The sequence below is a fragment of the Hordeum vulgare genome, chromosome 1H (assembly GCF_904849725.1).
Source record: "Hordeum vulgare subsp. vulgare chromosome 1H, MorexV3_pseudomolecules_assembly, whole genome shotgun sequence".
Classification (NCBI taxonomy): Eukaryota; Viridiplantae; Streptophyta; class Magnoliopsida; order Poales; family Poaceae; genus Hordeum; species Hordeum vulgare.
This window is the reverse complement of record NC_058518.1, coordinates 45,475,935-45,494,989: the sequence shown is the minus strand read 5'-3', so window position 1 is coordinate 45,494,989 and position 19,055 is coordinate 45,475,935. Positions and strand designations below refer to the sequence as shown.

Genomic DNA, 19,055 nt, shown 5'->3' with positions numbered 1-19,055 from the left:
CACATGAATTAACTAAGTTTTCTAAAGTCCCTTCTTGTAACGGTTTCCTTGATAAGCCTCCTGGCGAACTCATCCCTCTCTTGCTGAATGATGTAACATTGGTTTTAACGCAATGAATAGATGGACATGTTATCATAGTCTGGTCGAAGGAGGAATAAATCATAAAATAGTCAATTAACAATCCAACTCAACAAATCTTGTGTGGGATTGATTAATACATCGGACGACCTCCGTGCACCATATTGGACGGCCTCCGGCTAGTGTGATAGATGCAAAGTAACTATAGTATGGTGCCTACAACTATCAGGTGCGGCATGGGCAGATGATGCGCATTGACGTCCTTCAAATTCCTCTTATGACAAAGGATATCGCTCTTTGGTCTATTCCCATAGTATAATTAATATGTAAATTGTACAATTACAAGCATTACAAATTACCAGAAACCAATTTTCGTTACATAACAAGTGTCTGTAATATTCGTTGGGCATCGTTATTGTTGGTCCTTATCCTCTTTCTTCTCTAGGTAACTGCAAAATCCAAGTCCAAACATCTATATTGTCAGTCTATTCTTGCATTAATTAAGTGTCATGTTAGCATTTGACGAGTACGCAACAAACAAGAAAATGATAACCATGTTTGAAATGACGATTCACTACAAGGAATATGCTAATACACGATGCTATTTTTTTATCGCTACATCGTCACGGTTTTTAATTTACGACGATCTCACGACGAAAAACCAAGCGTCGAAAACGGAGCATCACAAATGAACAGCAGCGATGTTTTGATCAAAATCATCGTAACTTTTACGATGATTCCTGGATCATCGTAACCTTTACGACGATCCTAAATCGTCGTTGGCAATCAAACCCAGTCCTACGTGGCAGTCCTACGTGGCAAAATTACGACGAAATCAAAACATCATGGTTGAAATCAGCCCAACCCATTTCAGTTGATCACAAGGGCTAGTTTTATTTTTTTGGGCTTTTTTTTATTGGGCTTTTTTTTGGGCCTTAGCCTATTTACAGCCACTTTAGTAAAAAAAATCAATTCTTTTTTATCATTATAATTTGGGCCCTGGCCTTTTAATGCCGAAATACATTTGGTCCAGTTTCAATTTTGGCATTTTTTGATTTTTGAATTCAGCAAATTTTTGTTCCACAACTTGGTTTCATTTCTATTTGTTGGGCCTTTTCAACCTAATTATTTGTCCAATTAAATCCAACACTATTTCATATTCGAATCAAGAAAACTCCAAATCGAATTAAATCCATCATATAACATCACATAATACATCTCTCAGGTTTACATAACACAATAAGTCATCTCATGAATACATTTTCTTACACAGGAATATAGCAAGAACGAACAGAATTGCACAATAGAACAATGACACATCTGCTAACAATGGAGTTCGTTCCACTCTAAGATGAGACATAGGTTCAAAACAATTATGTTGTTTTGATTTGAATGTCCCAAGTAGGCATCATCGACATCTTGTCACCACTTCCCTAGCAAGAGAAAAAAAGACAAAACAAAAAAAATTAGACCGTAATATTACACCGGAGCACAGATCAGTAACTTCAAATCACAAAATATATCCATTATACTAGATGTCAAGACAAAACAAAAAACATTAGACGTATCATTATAAACTTACAATCTAACTGAAAGCTGGACGAACTTATGTTAGATAAAACTCAAGTCACTGTGATTCGAACTAAAACTAACATTACACGATGACTACCATATCTTTACGGTGAGCTTATAATCAGCTCGGTGCTACATATTAGTGTGGGCTACATAGTTTTCCTTTGAATTAGCGAATTCTGACACATCAAACTTGTAGAATGTAATAAATTAAACAAAGGCATGTAAAAGTAAGACAACATAGTTTAGAGCCAAGGATATCAAATGCGAGGACAGCAATAGCTCCATCCAAAAGGAACCGCAACAGTTCGAATGTAACCATGTCAGTTGAACACGTTGACAATCCCTCAGCTGAGTTGAACAAAACTTGCAACACATCCTCACAAAATAATAAACTGTGGAAGAACGATGTGTAGTGTGTACAATAAAATGGCAAATATAGGTAAACAAATGAAAAATCACTCAACGCTACAAGCACTTCGTGCAGCATGAATGTAAATAATTTAACAGGATTTCTCCCGCTGGTAAAGTCATGGCTATCATAAATGTCTGCCACTTTAAAAATAGAAAAGGTACGACCTACCAACTAGACTAATACTCGCAATGGATGATAGCAATCACATAATCAGACACTTAACTAGCATGCCAACAATGTGTAAATCATCAAGTTTACATCATCATCGTGAACCCACCTGGTTTTCAGCACTCGCCAAACTGTCATCACAATTCTCGCAGGCATAATGGTGAGCAAAGACAGAAAGGAATCCAAGAAGACAAAGAGTCCTGTGACAATTAGCTGCAGCATTGATCACAATCAAACATCTCCCCATGATTACCAAACATGCGACATTTAGAACTATTGAACTGAAACATTTAGCTATCTTTTCAATTTAATCAAATCCAATTTTTTTAAGGAAAAGCTTGAAGGAATTGTCGAATACATTATTTTTGTTAACTTATTAAGTACTGCAAAAGCATAACTTGCACGTATCCATATCTTAACAAGGATCTGAATTTAATTATATATTCATTTGAGTTAAAATATGTGGTGATGACATGGTTCTAGAAATATTACAACTGATGCATATTGGATTCATATCTAGCAATGCTGACAAACTATTCCAAATAATTTAGAATGCCGTAAAATTCGAAATAATTAGGATGGCCCTAACTATCCAAATAATTAGGATGGCCCTAAAATTCCAAAGAAAATATATAGGGTACAATGAAGGTAAAACTGCACGTGAGCTTCATGCTCATCTTTAGGTGCAAACGACATCGCAAGCGCATCTCTCTCAAATAGATATCCTCCAAAGCTAGCAACGCCACAGCAAACATCTAGAACTACACGGGTCCGTTTTCCCCATGCCACTTCTTTCTTTGCATGTGTAGTAGCATTAGAATGTCAAATAAAGAACTTCAGTTTTAAGTTCAGACTGGATTTTTAGCTCCCGGGTGTCCCGACACCCCACTATCGAACCGTTCATGTCAGTTTGAGTACTTTCGAGATTTGGACCACCACTTGCAGCTCTCCTGTGATTTGCGGGACGCAAACAGTAAGCTGCATATACATTGTTGATCTGACATGGCTACATCTAGGCCTTCTAGCCATCTACGTATTGGGCTCATGACTCCAATAGTAGACAACAAAGTCCACGATGATTGCACAGTGGTACAGTGATGAGCATAAAGTTTCACCTTACCATGATTTATTTAACAGGAATACAGTACCACAAAGTCAAACCCCACGAAATAACCTTAGAAATCTGTTACCACGATAGAACACTGATGAATAGTTTTCCCCTCAAACTTTCTTTCTCCTCACTTTTCTTTTTTCTGCTATCATTACTTCTTTCTATCTCACGTTGAGAAAAAGCACCACCTCTCTCTATCTCTCTTTTCTCCTCTCTCTCTCTCTCTCCTACTCACATGTGACTAATCAAGTGACCTGGCCTCACTTGTGACTAGTATTGTGTCAGAAAAAATAGACTACAGCAGCCAGCAGGGCCTGACCTTCGTGTCAGGCTACCACGATGCTGTCACACCTACTCTGTCTCCTGCAGCCTAGGACCGACCCTGTTCTGCTATGTAAAACAACTTTTTAATTAACATGCAGACGCAAATGACCTGCTGTTGTCTAGTCCTCAGCTCGAATCTTTGAAAAAACTGGACGCACCAGATAAACGGGTGTCGGGAGACCCGGGTGCTATGGCACCTTTCCGTTTTAAGTTTTAACTACAATGAATTCCTAAATCCAGCGTATTATCCTTTTTTCACAAGGAAAGAATGATCCTATTACGTACAATTTAGTTCTACAGAAATGTGTGCACGGCACCTACTCAATGAATCATTTGCATTATGTGACCATAGATAGCATGCCTAGAGCAACTTATTCTATATAAATTGTTGCACTTGTTTTTTCACAACGCAAAGGCACCGAACTTATCAACTTGAGGACGAGCGTTACCTCCTGAATGAAATCAATGTAATGCAGAGCACCATGCTTGATCTGAGTTCCGCCTCCTGGAAAGACCAGATGCTCCCAAGGGACATTAACCCAGTTCTGCTGCCCCTTGTACTGCACCAGCTTGATATGAGGAACATTGCTATACTATTTCTGAAGATAACCAACAAAACCTCAGTCAGTCATGTAAACAAGCCATGTCTGAAGAAAGATAACTGAAATCATGCAGCAAAACAGAGAATTCATTCATGAAGGCTCGACTTCTGTTGTATCACATAGTTGAAAAGAGGTGTAAATGCATACATTGGACTAATTCAGTGTGCAATAGGATATTTGAATGAAGAAGTTGTTCTCATCTACGGCCACTACACAGCAACAACGATTAGGAGCTTGCCAGTTAAAAAGGAACGCAAATCCACAGACTGGTAATGATGTTTTTTAAAGGTTTGCATGCGTGACAGTAAAGGTAATGTATAACACGCCATGGTAATGAAAGGTTGAGAGAGCGTCGACGCAGTGGCAGCAGGCAGGACACGGGAGAGCGGCTGCAAGGGGTGAGGAGGGGACGAAGAAAGTGAGTGATCCAAGTGTGCCCGACCCACCAACGCAGACCGACGCTCGGTCGGTGACTCCCACTCCTCTTTCCACTCTCTTCTTCCCTCCTTACATTCCTTCTCTCCCTCTCATCTTCTTTGTCTCCTGCATAGACCGGATATTAGGCTGAATTTAGTGTGCCGACGAGAGTGCGTTCATGTTTCTTGAAGCACTGATGACAACTTTGTCATCGTTGTTCATTACCATGGCGTGTTATACATTCAACATATCTTGTCCAGTGACCATATATGATTGCTCGGCTACAACCTGAACCAATGTTCTGACTTCCGAATAACTGGAAACATAATTACTCGACTACAACCTGAACCAATGTCTTGACTTCTGAATAAGTGAGAACACCTTTGTCCCACCCACCCCAAACTTGAAGCATCCCTAAGGCTATAATCAATCAGCCATGGCAAGGACAGACATATATAAATCTGATGCATATGCATTGAACATACGGAGTAAGCTAATCTATGCTCGCATGTTACGATTTTGAATTCACAGGTTAGAACGCCCCGATCAAAATCCACAGATCTCCTAATTTAATATATCATGCCAAGTTCGTAGCCTATTCCCAACCCTATCGTGTCTCGTCCATAGTAGAACGCGATAGCCAGTGGCTACAAGCACATTGAACGAAAGCACAGACATAAAGGAATTGCGGTGGGGAGATGTGAGCGAGTAGGTCGGGCCAGGGGGGCACCGATAGCAAGAGGGGTACCTTCGGGGAGCTGGGGCAGCGGGAGCGCATCGCAGTCGTAGGCGCACGCGTGGCAGGCCCACGGCGAGCGACCGAGCGCCTCGGCGACGTGCCAGTAGAGCGGCGGGCCGATGATGTAGGCCGCGACGCCGAGCCCAAGCAGCGCCACCAGCGCCGTCACCGCCGCAGGGCTCGGGCCCCACGATGACGACGAAGACCCGTCCGCCATCGCCTCCGCGCCGAGGGCGGATGGTGGGACGGCCGCTACGCTGCGCTGCGGGGCAAGGTGGGGTGGTGGGGTGGGGACTGAGGAGCCGTGCTTCGTCGGTGGCTCGGCGTCCGGTCTGGTGGTAATGATATTTTTTATGCCCATGACCTGCGTCGTCGTGGGCGGAGGAGGACATGCGGCGTCCGGTCGGGGCCGGGGCGGGGGCCCTGGCACGTGCCGCCAGGGAGCGGAGGGCGGATGTCGCCGCCACGGAAGCCATGGGTGGGCTGGAGAGCACCCATAAGCCAAAGTGGGAGGAGTCTACAAGGGATCTGGATCGGGTGGGGGAGAAGGAGGGTGCAGACCGGCTGTGAGGGGAGAGGGAGTCACGGTGGGAGGCGACTGCAACGGATTTGGATCGAGGAGCGGGCTAGGGTTCGGGTGCGCTCAGAGAGAGGGGGTTTCTGCCAAAGAGAGAGAGGATGAGAGGAGGGCTAGGATGATGGACGGACGGATGGATGGATGGATGGACAGATGTTTGCCATGTCATCGATCCATCCCACAACTAATTTCACCAATCATAGTTAAGCTTATATAATTTTGTTTTTTGTTTCTTTTATATCCCTCTATAAACTATTTTAAAAGTGTTTGCATCACTAGAATAGTGATCTAAACGCTCTTACATTATTTTACGGAGGGAGTAGTTTTTATCCTCTTATTCACGGTAAACATTTAAGATATTAACCTCATTTTCCATTTTTCGAATGCTTAAAATGAGTTTTTTTGTGAAGGACCTACCATATATTTGATGCGAAATTGGACCAAATCATTTTTCTAAAATACTAGGCATATTTAATGTACAATTGACCAAATGGTTGGGTGTCAAAAAAAGTTATCCACCTCTCGTGAAAAAGACAAGTTTTCCTCAATTCAGTTGGAAATGGGTCAAATTTGAACTGTAGATGCATTATAGTTTGCTATTTATTTTTTCCAAAAATATTTTTTAGGTAGAAAAGTATCTACTTCTTCATAGATACTCCAAAATATTTGCAAAAATCAAGCTAGGATGAGGTTGCTTCACAAACTAGGCTGAGGTGGGATAGAATGGACTCATGAGTGACATGTCAACATAGTTAGAACATGTTACGACATTTTTATAATCGTCGTAAAAGTTATGACGATCTCAACTTATGTGGTTATGACTTTTTTGACTCACATCGTCGTAATTTATATGTAGATTTGATCCCCTCAAACGGCTTACGACAATCTCGGATGAAATCGTCATAGATTTATGACGAATTCATCAACGACATCTGAAAGAACGTCATGTATGAGCATATTTCTTGTAGTGATTTTTGTATGGACAATAAGCTAATATAGTAGTACCATGATAAGAAAAAAAGTTCACATCAGAGGCCTTACCCTTGAACTCTCGCATAGCAAGATAACTGGTAGAGTTGAACGCTTTCGTTGGAGGCACGAGTTGCCATAAGAAAGTAGTTACGGGGCCGTACCACCCATGCGAACCTCATGAATAGGCCAGAATACACACACATTACTGCACAACACAATCATAGTCATTAAAAATTAAATTGAAGATGTTCATCAAACTATATCTAAGATTCGTGACTTGTCAACCTGCGGTCATTCTGCCGGATATCAGTTCAGGTGGCTTGTTCATGCACTACAAGAAAGTTGTTAATATGTGACAGTCAACGACCATGACGGAAGAGCAAAAATTTGTCGACGATTGTAAGGTGTGACGATCTCGGAATCCGTCACCTATATAGCGTCATAATTTGCGCGCCCGACAATCCTTGATGGATTTGTATTTCCGTCACCAATAATGACGGTATTATTCCGTCACCGATGAGCCCCAAAACCCGTTCGGCCCGCCCGTGGCCCGCTTTGTCTATGACGGACTGTTCCGTCATGGATTTACATGACGTGGATCTGACGTGGCAACAACGTGCATACCATTGGGCCATACGTTTTAGGCCGTCAAGGCTTTTGAGCCCATTTGCAGTGCAATTGGTTGGCCCATTTCTTTGGGCCTGACGATAGTCATTTCTGTGTCCAACAAGCAGACCAGCCCCTACATCAAGAGAATGAATACATGTAAGGTACAATTTCTAGATTAACATGTAGAAGGTGAGAGATTGGTCTACAGGAAGAAACATACCATATTTTTGGGATCCTTCCAGCTTTCCACCAGCTCATTCCACTGCTCATCCGTCATTAAGGGGACAGGAGAAGTTCTTGTCACCAGATGGAGTGGGTGAGGATCAAAAAATTCTTTTTTGAGCATGTGTCATTGTTGGCGAGTCGTGATTTTCGACATTTCTGTACAAGCCTTCCTAACTGACAAATCAGCTATATCCATCTGAAACTTGTTCTAGTTGGATGAAAAAACATGTGTAAGAATCTTGATTGCACATAATTGACAAAGTAGCACAAATTTGATAGGTTGCTAGCCTTTTAAGGGAGAAAGGCATGGACTATGTACTTACACCAACTTTGCCTATAAAGTTCCTCAAGATCCCATCTCGCACATTTCCATGATCATCCTTGTAATCCTTCCATCGCTTAAACACAGGCAAATGGTGTCTGACTATGACATTGCATTCAGTTGCAAACTTTGCAGCAAGAAGAGATGGCACCGGCCTTAACTTTCCTTCTGGAATGACAAGCGGCAGTTTAGCCTGCCGACGTCGAGTGATCCTTTCTGGGCCTTTTCCAAAATTGGGGACCCTTTCCCTTGGCCCCTCATAAGATTTTGGACCTACAAAGAAGGTAAAATCAGGAATGGATACAATTCAACCGCAATTACTAAGCATACAAGTGTACTAATAAATGGCGAACATTGTTTCATAGTTATTAACACGTATTGCAGTGCACAGGTTATCTGGCATGTTGGTGTGTTTCTCATTGTTACAAATGCACGGATAGCTTGAATGAAAGACACGATTCGAGCATATCTCAACAAGGCAATATAATCAACAAAGATACAAGAAGAGAAAACTAAAAACATGATTTCAGATTAGACCATAAGCATGTAGTTGTCCTTGAGAATATAACATGCCTTCGGAGTTGTTGTTTGGTTGGGTTTGTTGATTTGGTTGGGCACTTCCACCAGCTTCGTTTGCCATCTCATTGTTCTCATCATGATGGGCAATGACATCAGCTCCATTGGCAATCCAGTTTTCATCATCACAATTAGCAGGGTCATCACCTTTTTAGAAAAAGTCACCCGGTGAGAGTATGCTAATCATGCAATCAGAGCTAATAGACTAGGCTAGCAATTCAGTACTGAAAAACAAGGACATGATATGATAATAACAATAAGGAACGTGCCTTCAACATCTTGTAATATAGCTTTCTTCGACCTTGTGACTCGTGAATTAGTTGGGAGGTCCGCATGAACTCTCTTATGAGGTCGAGGCTTGACTCCACCAAGAGGCATGGCAGGAGATCTTTTCTTACTAATTTTCTGACTAGTCTTCTTACAGCCCTGATAGATATGAAAACATGGTTCAATCAACAAACTGTAATGCAGTTCTTTTGTAATGGCAAACAAGCAACATATATAAGAAATGAATGACTAGATAGGAAATTAGCACCTTAGAGTTTAAGCTAGCAGCAGGTGTGGACTACAGAGCTTCTGTTTCATCTTCTAAACTATCATCAGATGACTCTCCTTCACTGGTATTGTCCTCATTAGGATGGTACTCAGCTTCAGAATCATCTCTACTATGCTTGAGTGTTTTTTCAGGTGAAATGACAGTTTTAGCTGCAAATAATGTTGATAGTGCAGGAATTCCGAGTGCTTGTAACATTGAATTGTTCCTTATGCATGTTTTGATGCGCAACTCTTCCAAAGGATTCACCGGCGGTTCTAAGTAAAGACATGAATATTGATTACTATGTGTATAATCTGTACCTAATAAAAAATTACTATTCTTGTAGTTAAATTTGCAACAATATGTGACCCAAATCTACACTTGCCAGCGCAAGACCCTTATTTCATAGGTACAACCATAACTCTAATGAACAAGTAACACTAGCAATTGAAATCAAGCACAAGAAAAATGCTTTTACCACACATCCATTCGACATACATACGCATGAATAAGAAATAGGCATGTGTGGGATGGGTTAAGAAGACTGTACCACTGGTGCGTCCTCGGGGTCTCTTTGCTGCAGTCTTCTTCCCCATCAGTGTGGTGCTAGAGAGGTCCTTGAAGCAGCGCTGTGTGGTGTCGGCGATGACTTGTTAGGGTTTGGTGGAGCGGAGGGGGGGGTCTTGACCGGTAGTTGGGGTGGGGTAGTGACCGGGGGTGGAGGCGGAGGAGCAAGAGGAGTCGTGCTGGGCAGTGTCGCGGTCTGCTGGCGGCGGCCCAATATTCTAGGGTTTGGGTAGGCGGATGGTAGGTAGGGGAGAGGGTCCTGGCCAGTAGTGGGAGAGTATGGGGAAGGGGAGGAAGGTGATTTGTGCTCTGGGTGGAGGTGGAAGAGGGAGGGAAGTTGCGGTGGAGGTGGAGGAGGTGAATCTGTGGCCGACCGTGGGAGAGGAAGGGGATTCGGGACCTGACGGTGGGAGGAAGAGGAGGGGAGGAAGAGTAGTGGATTTGGCGATTTGCGAGTGAGGTCTGGTCGTGCGGTGGGGTTAGGGGAGGTGGATAAAGCTACTTGGGTAGTTGGGATCACGCGGCTCTGTTTTTCACTTAGGCTCTTAATTTTTTTTGCCTCAATACATTCGGCTTACTACTAGGCTGATTTCACCCTGTAGTACGTACTGAATACTCGACTATAACCTTGAGCTAGGAACTAGGTAATTAACATACCGCTCGAATTCCCCCTTGCAAACAAGAACTAAGCTCAAAGAAATATCTTGTGGTCCTGCACCTGGCGACATGGTTACATTAGTCTTCAGCACGCAGTACAATAACATAGTGCAAAACGAAAGGACTCATCCGTGGTGAGAAACGGATATGTATTCTTTCAAATAAAAAGCAAAAGGAAATGACTAGTAGAACATTTTTTCCAACGTGCTGCACTGACCACACTTTTTTGCTGGCTTTACCCCCTGCCGCCCAGACCAAAACTGTCTTCTCCAAAAATCATAGTTAATCTGCCCAACCAGCATATGTGCGTGCAGTCTGCTGAACTAAGAAATATGATAGTTAATCTGCCCAACCAGCATATGTGCGTGCAGTCTGCTGAACCGTTTACCTTACGGTGGTTGGTATGGCAGTTAATCTGCCCAACGAGCATATATCAGCCACAACAACAAAAAAATGATCATTTAAGGCTTGAGATAATTTCAGGTAGGCAAGCAAAATGTAGAAGGAGGTGAGAGCCTGAACCTGATGCTAAATTAAATTGAAATGCAACATGAACCATGATGGATGATTACAGTAATAGTCTTGTCCGAGACAAATGGTATTATAGTAGCAACATCTGGTACAGTTCCTCTCATCGAGCTAAGACACTAGACACATATGCTTATTGTGAAAGGCGGCGGAGGCAGGGTGGGTCTCCACTGCGCCTTGCGGCCTCCGTCCATGGCAGCCATGGACTAGTTGTAGCAGCAGCAGAGGCACTCGAGGCAGCACTCGCAGGTCTCGTAGCAGCAGAAACAGCACAGCGTCATGAACACGCTGCAAACTCAAACATTCAATCAGTCAAAACAAAATGAACAAAATCATAGAAGGGGAGAATGAATTGAACACAAGGAAATTAACACGATATTCCTGTCTTCTCTCTCTCTCTCTCTCTCTCTGAGCCTCAACTTCAACTTCAACAGAAAATTGTACTATAGATAATTAATGGCTAGACATTAATGGCTAAAGATATGTACACTGCTTGGATGAAAATCAGTTTACACGGCCACAACTGTTGGCTAGCTTGGGGTGCCTTCACAAAGGTCTAAAATGATCAGAATCACATATGCAAACAGCAGGTACATAGATAATTTTAAACTATAATTTCAAACAGCAGGTACTATCGAATATTTCAAATTATAAGTGCATTTAAACTGTAGTCATTCACTAGAAGAAGAATGAAGATAGTACCTTCTACATTCAAACATCTACTCGTCATCGTTGTCGACATCCATTGTGGCACCTTCTTCGTTTTCACTGCAATACTCCACACATGTATCATCTTCTTCATCTTCATTGCCACCTTCATACACTTTTGTAGTTTTTTCTTTCATCAAGCGGGCAACTACATCAGCTTCAAAAATTATGCCTTGCTCATCATGTCTATGCAAAGGCTTCTCAGATGTAAGGTCGTAAACTGATGTTCTCCTACCCTCTTTTTCACAACACTCCTCCTCTTGATATGCAGGACCACTAAAAGGAACACCCTCAGTGTCACTAATATTGAACAGATGCCTATGGTCGAATGTTTGCACAACTTGCCAATTTTTCCCATACTTCGTGTCTGGCAAATAAAAGACCTTACTAGCCTGAGTAGCCAGAATCAAAGAATCGTCCTTGTACCACCAACTTCCAACATGTATGCTTTTGAAAAAACCATCATTTCTAAGTTCAGTCTTCTTTCCATCAAGTTTAAACCAATCACATTTAAACAAAACAACTGACCTATCTTCTAAGTTATAATCTAACTGAATGATCTCTTTCAAGGTTCCATAGAAATCTATGATTTTACGGTCATGTTCACCTTCGGTCATGACTCCACTGTTCTGTGTCCTCTTGTTGCTATCACGGTCAAGAGTGCTAAATCGAATCCCATTCACTATGCACGATGGGAATTTCCGGACTCTCCGATCAGGACCACATGCCAAGGCAAAGAGATCTTCATCTACCTCTTCAACACCCTCATCCGGCAATCTCATCATCTGCAACAACACACAAACACATCCATTAGAATTTGTAGTTCAATTTGACAACCAAACATTATAACTGGATGTGAATGAAAACTTACATAGTTCCTGAACCATGTCTGATATATTTGTTGAAGCTCTTTATCACTGTCCGGCAACCGTTTTCTCTTTAACTCATCTATGAACATACTGTAAAATAAAATAAATTAGTCTCAAGATCACTTATGTACAACACAAATGCAACATACACAAGTCTGAGATGTGACAACATACTCGATATATTTCTTAGCTTGATCACAATTGTTCAACACATACCACACCATCTCGTCAAATTCTTTTTTCTCATGCACATATTCATATTCATATCCTGAAGTAAAATTAACTCCATGCCCAAAAACATCAACACCATAGGCTTCTTGATCTGAAAATACTACATTTCTTGGTTTCTGATTAGATAGTGTTTCAACATCATCCATGTACTTGGAGCAAAATGCTAGGCATTCATCCGCAATATATGCCTCGGCAATCGAACCTTCTGGTCGCGCCCTATTCCTCACATAACGCTTTAAAGTATATAGCCTTCTTTCAACTAGGTACATCCACCCATATTGTACGGGACCTCGGAGCAGTGCCTCTTCACGTAAATGTACGGCAAGGTGCACCATCACATCAAAGAATGCAGGCGGGAAAACTTTCTCAAGCTTGCACAAAATTACAGGGATTTCCTTCTTCATTTCACCCAAGACATCCCTATTAAGAGTTTGCTGCACAATTCCCTGAAAAACTTGCCTAACTCAGCTATTGCTTCATATATATCACTGTCCAAAAATCCTCTCATGCCGGCAGGTATGATTCTTTGCAGAAGAATATGACAATCATGTATTTTTAGGCCTTGCACCTTGGTTCCATCTGCACTTGTGCATCTTGATATGTTAGAAGCAAACCCATCCGGAAACTTTAACTCTCGTAAAAATTGACAAAATGCAATCACTTGTTCTTTAGATAAGGTATATCGGGCAGGAGGCATCACATATAAGTTTCCTTCCTTCCTCAATTGCAACTCCTCTTTAATATTCAAATATTTGAGATCAATCCTAGCATTAAGTGTGTCCTTTGTCTTACCCTCCAAATTCAGAATTGTCCCAATGAGGTTTTCACATATATTTTTCTCAATGTGCATGACATCAAGATTGTGTCTCAGCTTCAACTTTGCCCAATACTTCAAATCCCACAAACAAACCCTCCGGCTCCAAATTGGCACATGATCCTTCTTGCTGCCCAAGTCAGAACGCTTCCTTTTCCTACTTTCTTGTTGTCTCCCAGGTCTAACCTTCTCCAATTCTGCTTGCAACTCTTCCTCGGAGAATTTACCTGGCTCATCATTTCTTTCATGAAGACCAAAAAATTCATTGTTTCTCCGCAAATGATGACCCCTTGGAAGGAAACGATAGTGACCAATATAACCAATTTTACTCCTTAGGCTATAAGAAAGAGGGTGTTTGTCACAATGAATACATGCATAATAGCCTCTTGTGGTACGCCCTGAAAGAGTGCTCAGAGCTGGGTAATCGTGAATGCACCATAGAACTGCAGCATGAAGATCAAACATTTTTCCACTAAGAGCATCATATGTACGCACACCCTCCCAGAGCTCAAGTAAACCTTCTACAAATGGTTGTAGAAAGACATCGAAGTGCTTGCCAGGTGATTTGGGACCTGGAATCAACAAAGCCATCATGAAATTTGACTGATCCATGCATGCCCAAGGTGGAAGGTTATATGGTATAACAAATACAGGCCACATACTATATGTTGTGTTTGAAATTTCCAAAAGGGTTGAACCCATTAGTGGCAATGCCAAGCCTAAAATTTCTGGCATCTTTTGCAAATTCTGGAAATTTTTCATCAAAATTTTTCCATGTGTTACCGTCGGGCTGGAACACTCAATTCATTCTCACTGGGCTGCCTCTTTAGCTTATGCCATTATGCGTCTTCAGCACCTTTTTTGGAAAGAAACATCCTCCTTCGCCTAGGCACCAATGGAAAATGCCTCAACACTTTTTGTGGAATCTTCCTTCTAGCAGGGTCTTTCCACCTTGATAAGCCACAAACTGGGCAGTTGTCATGATTAGCATATTGCTTTCGGAACAAAATGCAATTATTGAAGCCCACATGTATAGGCTCGTACCCAAGTCTGAATTCCTTTAGAAGATTCTTTGCTTCCTTATACGATTTGAGAAGAGTATTGGGTTTTGGGAATGCTTCAGCTAACAACTTCAAAATTTCAGTAAATGCACTATTCGGGATCCTATGGCATGACTTCAAGTGAAGAAGCTTTACCAGAAAGGAGAACCTTGAAAACTTGGTACGATCATGATAAAGCTGCCGTTTTGCCTCCTTCATCACATTCTTCAAAAAAGACTCGTTCTCAGAAGGGTTTGCACCATTGTTAGCTTCTTGATTTTCAGTTTCACTTTGAGCTTGTTCTACTGCTGTGCGGAGGTCTTCAAACATCTCTTCAAATCGGCCAGCGCCATTCTCACCATCCTCCATGTCATGCACATCAACAGGATGTTCAATAACATCTACATCGAAGTCTTCTCCGTGATAGATCCAGCGAGTGTATGTACTTTCCATGACATACGTCAATATGTGCGTGTGCGCAACGGTCTGATGCTGGTACGTATGATTAAGGCATTTTCTACATGGGCAGAGAATTTTATCATCCTCGCTGAATTTCTCTTGAATGAAGTTCATAAATTCTTTGACACCTTCGATGTACTCACGGGAAAATAAAGTACCATGAATCCAATGTCTATCCATCTGCATTGCAGAAAAATAATCAACTCAGTCAAAAGTTTACCCTGCCATCAAATTAATGTGTATGGTATAGAAAACTAAAATAAGTTCAGAACTAAAATTATACTGTTTGGCACTATGCTGAACAATTCATGAAAATAATATTCATTTTTCTGTGACAAAGGAACATACACCACTTGACTATATTTCACTGATTATTCGACATTAAAAAGGATTCTGAGTGCCATCGGTAGGCTTCAGTTCATAGCTTATGAAGCAGGAGCAAACCTCCTCTCTGTTTTCTTATGCATCAACTTGGAACACATCATGAGGGTTATCACATATGTATAGTAAATATTGTCCAAAAGCTATAACCATCTGCTTAAGTATAACATTAATTAACTTCGGCTTACTCTATGTTTTTGTCTCATAATTTTGATCTGTAAGAGCGAACACCATCCATTTGGCCATTTCCAGTTGAATGGATTTTCCTTAATTTCAATACACATAAGGGAACTGCTACAATACTTCTAATTTTTTATATGATGGTGAGTTCTCTCCTACATACGGGAACTACTGCAATAGTAAAAAAATATAGCTGACCATGTCTCTCACGTACCTCTCGCTCCTGGTTGAAGTTGATGTGGGGAAGAACGAAAGAGTCTTCTGTGCAGCAACTGCAGGCAACGGCTGGCTTGTATGTGCGGCAATGGCGGACGAGTGGCTGGATCGTTGGAGCGGCAATGGCTGGTGGAGACTCGCCCGTCAGCACAGCACGGCCGGGCGGCGACGAGGCGGGAGGCCGACGGGATCCCGAGGATGGCGCCGAGACGGACCACCCCGCCGGATCTGGAGGCCCGGTCAGTCGTCGGTGGCACTGGCGATGGCAACGGCGACGGCTGATGGGATCCGGAGGATCTGAGAATCGGGATAAGTTTTCTCTGTTTTCTTTTGAGCAAAATATGGGCCAAGGAAAGGGCATGTATGCCACATGAGGAGGAGCACAATCCGTGACGATCTGAATGGTGTATAACAAAAAAACTCTAGGGTCGGGAAAGCCCACTTGGTCGATTCGTGACACTATCCGTGACGGTGGATCGACATCCGTCAGCAAGAGCCCGATGTGTCTTCGTCCAGTCGCGGCCTACAAATCGGTGACGGTAATAGCGACAGACTTCAGTAGATTGTCAGAATCTGTGACGGATTCTAGGAACGTCATGACATATCTGTCATGGATTAACAAGTTTCTTGTAGTGATGTCAGCCATACCCTGGAGATAAAATAACAATCAGTGGATAATTGAATTAGAGGAGGGGAGGGGACTTGAAAAGGTTTTTCATTTACACGGTCTCACGGACATCCTAGAAAGAGATTATGCTTCAGGTACAACGTTTTTCTAACGATAATAACTAACAAATTAATGAATTATCTCCATGAGTAACAAACATACAACAGGCATATGAATGAGTGAAATTCATGGGTTCCAAAAATAATATGTAAGTATAAAATTAAATAAAAATGCAACGAGTAATTTTGAACAAGTACAATAAGATGATGATGCAGGAGAGTTATAAGACATGTCACATCAAATTATTATCAGCTGGAGGAGAGAGAGAAAAGAAGCGGGCTGCGAATTTATAGCCGCTATAATATAGGCTTCAACATCCTATGTGAGAGAGAAAAAATGGACCACACTTGTCATGTAACATGCAAGTATGCCTAACTATAGAACGAGTAAGTTATTTGATTGATATGGACAGTATGGTAACTTTGTCAGTTGTTGATTGTATTAGTAACCATGCTTTAATAGGTTATGCACAAATCATGTCCTACCTGCAAGTTTGACGATCTGATTAATGGTTAGAACCGCTGGGAACCGCTCTCCCGGAAATAGCATCACGTGCATAGCAGGTGAGCGGGGCGGACCTTCGCGCCACCGGCGCTGCAGCCGGTTCCCTCTCCCTCTGTCGGCCGCTCCGGTGGCGGGGGGGGGGAACCTCGGATCTGCGTTTGGTGCAGTAAGGATAGGATTGATGGAGATGCCGTTGTGGCGACGTCTCGCCTGAATAAGTTTTCTCGGGTCAGGGGCCAGCGGGGTTGGGATCTCCGGATCTCGTGGAGGACGCGTGCTATGGTGTGTGGATGTCAACTGGCACTGGCCGGTTGGGTCTTCGGATGGGAAGGGGTTGTGTGGAGACGTGTATTCTTCATCCTTCTCATCGGTATGATTTTTCGTTGTTGTTTCTTCCTCTTGCTTTGTGCTGTTGTTGGAGAGACGTCCTGCTTTGGCCGGACCATTGGCCCGGCCGCAGTGCAGGAACCGGATCCTAGTTCTCTTCCATCTAGAAGGGACACATATAACGGTACTCAAAGCCACATATGACGAAGGCTGGTACAGGAGTGTTGGATGCATATGTGTCCATTTCCTTTTAGCGTCGGTGCGAAGGAATAGGAAGCAACGCGACGATGATTGTGTCGTGATTGATGATAATGACTTGCTTGGATATGGTTATAGATTGTTGTGTTGCAGGTGTCTTTTCGCAAGATTCGGAAATGATCATAGAGAGCTTCAAAGATCCTCATGTTTTGTTGCTTATTTTAGATTGCTCTTTGTATTTCTGGTTTCTTATGAGTGTGTTAGGGTGTGTTTGTACGGGTCAAGAACTTTATATTATTTCGTGATTTGAGTGCAAGCATATTTCCTTAAAAAAAACAAAAAAACTGATCAATGGTTCGCCTAACCGAAGAGAACATCATTATTGCAAGATGATTAATTTGACGTGTTATTACTTTTTTCTAGACCGAGTCAAACTTAAGAATTTTTTAAGTAAAGCTGTAAGTACGATCAATTTAAAATGGAGAGAATAAGAGAGAAATTCCCCGTGTATACTATAGACGATCATCACAAAACTGCATCCGGTGTCAAAAGACATTACTAGGAAATTACAGCACTCTCGTGGTTGCGATCAGCCAACAGCACAGGCTGGGTTAATTTGGCAACGCTAGATGGATAAACCAGGTAGAGAGAGAATCGTGGAGCTTGTACCGCGAGGATGAAGCCCCCAGTTGCTGACGGGTCCCCAGAAATGCGTGGTCTTGGGGGCGACGGGGCTGTTGAAGAAGGCCTTGAACGCCGTCGCCATGGCGGAGCCGGAGAACCTCGCCTCCTCTGCAGCTACAGCCACCTGTTCATCAGCATGATGGTCAGCACCGAATCGAGTTCGGCTGCGGCAGCAGCCATTAAGCTCGCCTGCAAAATACAGAGCGAGCAGACATCTGGCGTATGTGCGCTAGTTGACCCGTGGAGACGGCCGAGCGGGGGAGCTTCCGAGCTTGTGGGGGGTGGGTGGGGGCGGCACAAACAAGAAGATGATTCAACGGAGTAGGCACAGTGTCCCACTCATGCACTTGCGCGCGCAGGTCCATCACATGATCTCCTAGCTAGCATGGGCGGCCAACTCGAATACTCTAACTGTAAAAGGTGAGCACACTCTTGTTCCTACCACAACCACAAGAGCAGGCGCAGAGGCTAATCCACGGCACATCCTTTTTTATCTTGTTTTTCACGTTCTTTTCTGTGAAGCCTGTTCACCCGTTCACGCATTGGCGCAAGACGGCTTGCTATCATGGTACGTTCGTATTGCCGCCGGGCCGTGCACGTAACGACAATGGTTGGATGGAGCATTTGAATCACTCAGTCCGTGTAATTGAGGCATATCGACATGCCTAACCGAGGCTTGGCGTGGGTGGATTTGCTCTCAACAGTGACCTGGACGGCTTAGTT

At 42.7% G+C, this 19,055-nt stretch overlaps 1 protein-coding gene across 1 annotated transcript; it reads right to left on the bottom strand.

The window, feature by feature from the left end:
• Positions 1 to 490: 490 nt before the first annotated feature.
• LOC123396377 (mitochondrial pyruvate carrier 1-like) lies at positions 491 to 18,803 on the bottom strand. Its single transcript, XM_045091333.1, has 5 exons — positions 18,318 to 18,803; positions 13,778 to 13,797; positions 7,261 to 7,294; positions 7,045 to 7,180; positions 491 to 527 (listed from the first exon to the last, which is right to left on the bottom strand). The coding sequence occupies exons 1-5, from the start codon at positions 18,412 to 18,414 to the stop codon at positions 491 to 493; spliced, it is 324 nt and encodes a 107-aa protein (XP_044947268.1). The 5' UTR covers positions 18,415 to 18,803.
• Positions 18,804 to 19,055: the final 252 nt, after the last annotated feature.

What these genes read in the sequence shown, in the direction of transcription:
- LOC123396377 (XM_045091333.1), bottom strand. Translation starts at nt 18,414, where the DNA reads ATGGCGACGGCGTTCAAGGCCTTCTTCAACAGCCCCGTCGCCCCCAAG. An exon ending in CTGGGGGCTTCATCCTCGCG is followed by an intron (nt 13,798 to 18,317) that starts GTACAAGCTCCA and finishes GGAGAAGGTTAG; the next exon opens with ACCTGGGAGACAACAAGAAA. An exon ending in ATCCGGCAGAATGACCGCAG is followed by an intron (nt 7,181 to 7,260) that starts GTTGACAAGTCA and finishes TGTGTTGTGCAG; the next exon opens with TAATGTGTGTGTATTCTGGC.